General features: G+C 54.8%; 1 protein-coding gene across 6 annotated transcripts in view; it reads right to left on the bottom strand.

Annotated features, from left to right (window-relative positions):
- Nucleotides 1-7,059, bottom strand: part of DLG5 (discs large MAGUK scaffold protein 5) — a 71,561-nt gene extending 64,502 nt beyond the window's left edge. For 4 of the 6 annotated variants that reach the window (XR_002829655.1, XR_002829654.1, XR_002829656.1 and 1 more), the window contains exons 1-2: nucleotides 7,014-7,059; nucleotides 1,116-1,184 (exon numbers count right to left, since the gene is read on the bottom strand). Coding sequence is in view for 3 of the 6 variants with exons in the window: in XM_006090175.3 (XP_006090237.2) it covers nucleotides 1,116-1,184; nucleotides 7,014-7,044 (100 nt within the window). In the remaining 3 variants the exon portion in view is untranslated. Of the gene's footprint in view, nucleotides 1-1,115; nucleotides 1,185-1,267; nucleotides 1,293-2,748; nucleotides 2,777-7,013 lie in introns of those variants that run through there. The other 2 variants (XM_023755059.1, XM_023755060.1) reach the window with 2 other exon arrangements.
- Between the last annotated feature and the right edge of the window lie 1,049 nt (nucleotides 7,060-8,108).

Below are 8,108 nucleotides of genomic sequence, written 5' to 3'. Positions count from 1 at the left end.
CTTAACTCTGGTGCCGTGTCACATATAGAAATTTTTTTATATTTGCAACCATAGTAAAACAAAGACTTATATTTCTGATATTTAGTTCATATATTTAAATGCCACTTAACAAAGAAAAATCAACCAAAAAAATGAGTTCGCGTGTCAGAGGTTCGCCATCACTGCCCTACACCGTACCTGTCTTCCCTTCCCATAACTCTGACCTCACTTTTTGTACACTTCTGTAACTGTCTCCCCCCCATAGACCCCAAGATGCACAAGCATGGGGACCATGCCTGTGGTCACCACCACATCCCAAACCCACTTCTAGCACCTAGGGGAGGTCTCAGCTGTGGCCCAGTGAGCACACAGCCAGGAAGGCCTGCCCCCGAGCTCTGGAATCTCTGGCGTGAGGCTCCCCTCCCTGAGTGGAAATCTCCCCATCCGTCTGTAGGAAGGAAAACCAAATACACAGACCAGACGGTCTGTTGTGAGCCCTTTCAACTCAAAAACTCCAGGAGTCACCTCACCACTGAAGGGGTCCCCATCCACCCCGACCAGCTCGGGATATCAGAAACTGCCCCAGGGGTATTAAACAGAGGGCGTGTGGCACAGGGGCGGGCACAGCGGTGCGGGACAGCGGGGAGACTACGACAATCTTCCTGCCAGGACGTCCTCAGTCAAGTGAAAGCACAACCGGACTCACGCTATGGGCTTCTGGAAACATCCATGTCAGGATGGACTGCCACTCCTGTCCCTATGGCAACAACCCTGGCAGGCTGTTCCTGCTTAAAGGACAGTCCCCAGGGGGCCAGTCTCATGGACAGGTGGCCTTGGTGGGGGACGGGGGAGCTCACTGAGCAGTCCTGTGCCCTGACAAGTGAAGAAACAGCAAAACAGGTGCCTCCCCCGGCACCCACCACCCTTCGACGGCCAGAGCCAGATTCCTGCCCTCTCCACGAAGACAACATACTGCTGACGAGAAAATGTAAATGGAATCAACAGAAGATGCGCCCATGAGTAATATCCAAGGTGAGGGCCAGCTTCCCATCCCCTGCCCCGGGGCTGCCCTGGCTCGCACCCAGACCCTGGCCCGCCGGCTCTGCAGGAAGGAGGGGCCGGGAGGCGGTACTCACCCACACTGCTGAGGGAGCTGCTGCTCTCAGAGTCGGAGGGCATGATGGACAAGACGCTGTAGGTGGAGCCTGGAGGCAGAAAGGGAGAGCGTTTGTTACTAACCCCAAGGGGCCTCCTGTCTATACCCCAGACCACTGCCGGACCAACTGACCTTCAGCCATCGCCAGGCTGAGAACCGGCCCTGCACCAGGGACCAGAAACCGAATCCCAAGGGCCAGGCAGGGCAGGGGCAGTCGGCAGGGACGAGTCTGTGGTGCCTCTGCCTCGCCTCTGCCTCACCTTCCGCACCCTCAGCTCTGGAGGCTGATGTATGTGCGGGCGGCGTGGAACTTGGAGTGCCGGCTGGCTTCCTACTGGGACATCTGGGGAAAGGCTCAGCGAGGGAGCAGCATGCCCCGGTTAAATGCCGTGAGGATCCCCCACAGATAGTATCACTATAATTCTGGCTTCCATGCAGAGGGTAACAGCATAAATTGACCGTCGATGAACTACCTGTGGTTTTTGCCGGACTACTCTGTTCTTAGGTTCTAACTGTATTCAAGCTCAGTCCTTAATAATTTAGTCAGTGTCTACCCCCTTATTAAAAGTTACTCATCAAGTTCAGAGCAATTACACTGTCCTCGAAGCCAGGGAGTAGCACCTTTCGTTGTTGTTGTTGTTTGTCAACACAATGTTATAGACACACAACTCCTGGCTACAGACACACAACCACTATGGTTTGGTTTGAATTCTGATATTTTCAGACAGGATATTCCCGCCTAGCATCAGGAAAAGCCTCCGGGTCAGGAAACCCAGCTTCTGAACTCAGCTCGTGTCCGAGTGCGAGGAGCTGGGTGATGCTGAGCAAATCACGTCAGTTTCCTGAAACTCTGTCCTGGTCTGTAAGATGAAGCGTTCAGCCAGGCGGCTTACGGGGTCCTTCGCCTGCCCCACCTCAGCGATTCCACTCTCCACTGATTCATGGCAACAGAAGGTGTGCCTTGCTTAGCAAGACTATGGGCGACACAAAGTTAAGAGGGTGAACAGACTCGGAGACTAAACTGGGAGTTTAAAAAAACACAACACGCAGAGATGGTGGTCACTCAAAACAAGATAACGGGAGGAATGCGGTGTTTTGTTCTTGGAACCAAAAGAACTATAATGAAGAGGGGTGTGTACTGGGCATGGTGGGTGAGCCCAGGATGGGATTTGAACAAGCCTTAGGACTTGGTGTCAGAAAGCAGCCAAGAATATCTAGGGCTCCAGGACCAGAAATGTGGGGTCAAAGTTAAGGGGTTCGCTCCCATCTCAATTCTTGACTAGCCACCCCATACATGCAACACATCCTCAGAAGGGAAAGAAAAGAGAGATGGGAGTAGACTGAGGAGAGGGAGAGGAGGAGGCGGGGAGCAGGAGAGGCCCCAGGGGAAGGGGAAAATTGTGAGAGAGAAGAAAAAGACCACACTTGGAGGGCAGAGAGATGGACAACTGGTGCATCTGAGCTAAGCAGGTATGCCCAACGAAAAAGAGATGAAGGGAGAACGAAAGAAGAGAAGAAAAGGGGGACTTTGGTGATGGCAGAAACTAGAACAGCGGCCAGGAAAGACCAGTGACCTCATGATCACATGTTGTGAGAATCTCTGAAGAACCTACAGGTGTTTTGCATGGACTGAAGAGAATGAGTTGGGGAGTGGGCAGGTGTTCTGTCTTCAAGTAGGACTGTCAGAAGGGATTCAATTTGTTCCGCATGGCCTGCTGCAGCAGCGCTGGGAACAGCAGGGAAATGTGGAGAAAGCTCCAGGTCAGGGTGGCCCAACAGTCCGTGCTGCCCCAGCACACCTGGCTGGGAATCAGCGGGGACTTGCACATCATCAGAAGGAGGCTAAAACCAGAACACCCTATTCAGCCCTGAAATGCCCTGATCCTACTAAAAAAACGAATAGGAATGTTCAATGAAATACCTCCTGTATTCAAGTTCAACCCACACTGAATTCACTTCACTGTCCATTCAACATCTCTGCATTTTTGTTTTAAACAATGAGCATCACAAACTTCTCAAATGATCTCTCTTCCCAGATCATAAATGTCGAGTGCTGGGTAGGGATCCATGAAATAAAGTCAGATGCAGTTCAGGCAGACCATGACATCCTCAAAGAACAAGAGGGCAACACAATGCCTATTTTTAAACGCAGTCGCCATTTTCTCAATTATTTCTTTCATGTATGGGGGCAAGGAAGGCTAGCCAGCTGGTAGGCTGGTGGACTGTTTTCAAAAGACGCCAACTCAGAAAGGCAGGCATAAATAAACTCTCCCACTCACACCTCCAGGTTCTCGGAGTTCAAGCCAATCCTGCCTGCAACTTGGCGGACAGGGCGCCAGTGCTCTGCTGGACGCTCCCTGTAGGAGCGCCTCGCTCCTTCCTCATACTGGCATCAGCAGTGCCCCATCTTCCAGTAAACAGCCCCTCCTCTTCAGATGGTCTCTCTCCTTCCCTGTGGCAAGTTTCCACTGTTAATTAAACTTGGCAGACAGCCTTCCTTCTCCCCGCCCATCTCCCACCCCAGCTCGGGGAGTCAACTGGCCAACCAACACATTCTGCTCCTCTCCCCTGCCCCCGAAGTCCTGCCGGAGCTCTGGGGCCTGACCCAGGGACGGTGTGACATCTCTGCCTGCATCTCTGGGCATCACCACCCCCGAGTCAGCTGGCAAGGTTCCTGGGAGCTATGGGTGGGGGGCCGGCAAGGAGCGATTAAAATTGGACAGGGCCCAGCTTTTACAATGTTCCCAGGGCCTTAGACGTCATTCGGGGGGTGGAAAGGGCCTGAAGACGACATTGTCTTGGTCATGCTTTGTCTCTGCGGCTCCTGTGGTCTTAAAAGGCCTGTGTGGTCAGGACTTTCGGGAATTGGCACAGGAGTCACATGGTCTTTTTTCCAAGCCGGTGCTTCTGAGAGGCGGTGTCAAGCGTCATCTACCTCTGGGGTTTCACAATCAGATCTAGAGGCCACCAGGAGTCCTGTCTCACAGGCAGCCCCTGCCCCTCACAGCCCCTCACTCTCGGCCATGTCCAAGACACCTGCACCCCACCTGCTCTGACGCCTACACATCCTCCACTTCCAGGAGAGGCCCAGACCAACGCGCGCCCCCTGCACTGCCCCCATGCCCACGGACAGCAGGCACTGCCCTCAGGACGTGCCCCGCAGCCTCATGCACGCCCGCGCAGAGGTCCTGCCAGGCCCAGAGAAAGCTGATGATCTGGAAACGTTTCCAGCAAAGGAGAGTAGAGCATGCGCCCCGGGGGTTCGTGGCCTGGGAACCAGAGAGGAGTTCTTGACTGTAGGAGTTACCTCGGAGCCTGGCCCAAGTGCAGGCTCTACCTGGGCAGATCAGGGTGGGGTCTGAGATTCCGCATTTCTGCCAAGCCCCAGGCCAGGTCCGCAGCCGGAAAGAATGCAGGGTCCGTGGCTGGCCAGGGCCTGCAGGTGGAACGCAAACCAAGTCAAGGCGGGAGGCGTGGAGAGAGCAGCACACTCTGGGCCAGCCTGGGCCACGCACTGTCTGCGCCCTTCCCAAGAGCACTGCGGGCCCTGCAGATTGTGTTTACTCTGTGACTCAGCCCATGGGTCACGGAGACCTCTTAGAAAGAACTTCCAGTAAAATCACATGAGCGGTCACCAGCCTGTGGGGCCCAAGAGAGACAGAAACTCGTCCCTCACACAGCGCTCCATTCACCTGGAGCCCGAGAGGCCCCGGTGACTCACGCTTTCTCTCGTGAAAGCTGCAGCTCTGAGACGTGTTCCAGCCCGGAGCCAGCCCAGGAGGTGCACAGAGGCTGGCCTGCCAGCTGCCCTGAGACAGCTGAGGTCCCAGGAGGATGTGCACCACCCCGCCCCAAAGCCCCTGAGAAGAGAGAGGGAGAAGGCAAGCTACCATGCCCTCGGGGCTCTGTGAGAGTGGGGAGGTGCTGCCTGGCCTCAGGTGGGAGTCACCACCAGGCCACCTGCCTCACCCTGGACCCTCTCCTAGCTCACACCTCAGGAACTGCAGCCGGCTCACAACCGACGGAGGGCTCACAGTCCACCCGCACAGCACTAGGCTGGGTCTGGTGGGAAGAAGAGAAGCTGGGGCTGACGAGGGTGCTCACCTGCCAGGAGACTGTACATGTCCCTTCCCCACTCTGAGCCTGGGGCCCTCGTCTGTAAATCAAGGCGGCAATGAGTAGAATACCGCTGGGGCGCCAGCCGGCCTAGGTTCAACTCCCAACTCTGCTCCTAAGCAGCTCTGTGCCCTCAGGTAAGTCGCTCAGGCTCTCCCACCCTCCCTCCGTGTGCTTATCTATAAAATGGGATAATAGGAGTACTTACCTCATTGAGGATCAACTGCATTAATGGGCAAGGCAGGGCTTGAAACAGCTCCTGCAGAGCCAGCACTCTGTTAGCTGCTGCTATTATGGTCAAACCAGACCTTCCAACCTGTCCTCAAGCCCTTGATGATCTAAGGTGAGAGCCGTACTAGCGTGACGAGGTCACACAGTTCACCATGACAACTGCTGGGCTGTCTGAGCCTCACTAACCATTAGTGCCTGGATGTGCAAGCTTGTCTTGGTTAGTCCCCACGCCCCAGCCCCGAGGCTGTCATTAGTCCCACTTCAGAAAGGAGGAAACTAAGTTAGAAAAATTAAGTCACTTGCTTAAGGACATGGTAGAGCTACTGAGGGGCAAACAGGATACAAACCCAGGCAGTCTAGCCCAAAGCCTGCACTCCTGATCCCTCTCCACAAGGCTGCTGCCCAGCTCTGAAGGCGGAAGAGCAGTCAGGGGAGACTTCATGGAGGAAGGGGTCTGGAGCTGGCCCTGGAGGATAGTAGACTTGGGTAACCACCTGAGAAGCCAGATCAGCCTGGAGGAGACACAGGCAGAACCTGTCACCCTCACCCTGTGCAAGTGCCAAGTCTCAGAACAGGAGTGGCCCAGCCCAGGGCCTCCCAGCCCGTATTCCCCCCTTTCCCCACAGAGTGAGCCTGTCCCCTCCCCACCCTCTTTTCCCCACCAAGAGGACACTCAGCAGGCCCCGTGAGCTGAGCTGAGCATAGGAACTAAATGTGGGGGAGAGAGAGGGCGAGGAGCCATGGCTTCATGGTACTTGCCCATACTGGGGTGCAGAGACTGGCCCCACAGCGGGGCACCCTCACTCGAGAGGACCTCGCTCGGGAGGTGGTGGGAGGGTGGGTTCCTTTGGCTGCTAAGAAGCCCTCGTGAAGAACCAGGGCTCAGGGCAGCCACACTCCACCCTGGGGCCGCAGCCCCCTTTCCTTTAAAAACATGGCCCAAGCCTGTGGGTGCTGAGACCCAAACTTGGAGTCTGACAAGCCCCCACCTTTCAGGGAGGTATGAATGACTGGCCCTGGAATGGAGCAGCCACAGAGCCTGGGGCATCAACCAAGGAAGGGCTGCTTTCATGCACCCTCTACACCCAGGTCCGGGTGGGCCAATCCCCTTCTCCCTGTCGGCACAGGGAGGCTGGCGACACAGCAGGGGCCTGCTGTTACCTTTGGGTCAGGCGAAGATTCACCCCCTAAGGATCAAGTCTGTAAGTTAATATTCGTTCTCCCTCACTGCAGCTGCGCACAATTTTGGAAGAATAATGAACTTGCTAAAATACCACAGAAATGATGCTTATTTCCCACTTTCTGTGGCCATTCTGAGGACCAGTAGTCCATCTTTTAACGTGAATGGCGGTGACGAATGGGGTGCCCATGTCCCAGGTAACTGTGAGGTGTGCAAGTACAATCTGGGTGGGGCAGCATGAAGGACTGGGGACAGCAGGGCCTTGCGGGCCATAGAGCGGGCACCGAGTTTAGTGAGGAGAGAAAAACCTCTGGAAGTCTTTGTGTAGAGGAGAGACATGGTCTGACTTACACTTTAACAGGATCACTGGCTGTTGCTGCATTACATACTGTCCACGGGGAGAGAAGGGTGGGAGCAGGGAAACCAGCCAGACAGCAAAGGCAATCGTCCAAGGGAGCTGTGCTGGCGGCCAGGCGGGTGGTGAGAGTGGAGCTGGTGGGGGGGTTGGGGCTGGGGGATGCTGTGGAGGTAAAGCAGGGAGGGTCTGCTGACAGATTCCGTGTGGAACAGGAAAGAGAGATGTCAGGATGCCACAAGGTCTCGGCCTGCAAATGGAAGGGTGAGCTGCTTGTCACTGAGATGGGGAACCTTCCAGGAGGAAGAGTTGGGGTGGGGTAAGGGGTCATGAGTTCATGTTTCACCAAATTAATTTGAGGTACGGACAGACACCCAAGTACAGCTGACAGATAAGCAGGTGGAGATATGGTCTGAAGTTCAGGGGTGAGGCTGGGGCTACATCTATCATTTGGGAACTGTCAGCATATGCTCAGTATTTAAAGCAATGAGTCTTGATGGTATCATAACCCAAGGAGGGAGGATGGACAGGAAGGGCGGTGGAGGCGTCCAAGGAATAAGCTCTGAGCGCTCAGGGCTGAGGATGAAAAGAGGAATCAACACAGATGGCACAGGAGGAGCAGGCAGTGAGGCTGAAGGGGAGCCACCTGGCCAAGTAAAGGAACTGAACACACAGGCATGTGGTTGAGGGCTTAGAGGTGGGCTGAGATGCCCAGGATGCCCAATGGTGAAGGGAAGATGGACGCACAACCCTCCAACTTCTGATCAAACTGTACCTGCACTCCACCTACTCCCTGCACTTTCCTGGGTATCAAAGAGACTGACGGACATGATTCAGGAAGTGCTGAGGAGACCCACCAACACGCAGTAAAGACCTTCCATGCTTTGGCTCGAGTTTTTCTTGAATGTGTTACCACACTCTGACGACTCACAGCAGCTAATATGTATTGAGTACTTGTCACTATTTCTGAGGATTATTTCATTTAATCCTCCTAAGAACCCTAAGCAGCAGACTACTGACACCTCCTTTTCTAGATGGCAAAATACAGGCCAAGTAACTTGCCCAGAACCACAAAGCTGGTAAGTGGCAGG

Source organism: Myotis lucifugus, unplaced genomic scaffold (genome assembly GCF_000147115.1).
Source record: "Myotis lucifugus unplaced genomic scaffold, Myoluc2.0 scaffold_69, whole genome shotgun sequence".
Lineage (NCBI taxonomy): Eukaryota > Metazoa > Chordata > Mammalia > Chiroptera > Vespertilionidae > Myotis > Myotis lucifugus.
The sequence above is the reverse complement of the archived record's forward strand: the minus strand, read 5'-3'. Positions and strand labels throughout refer to the sequence as shown.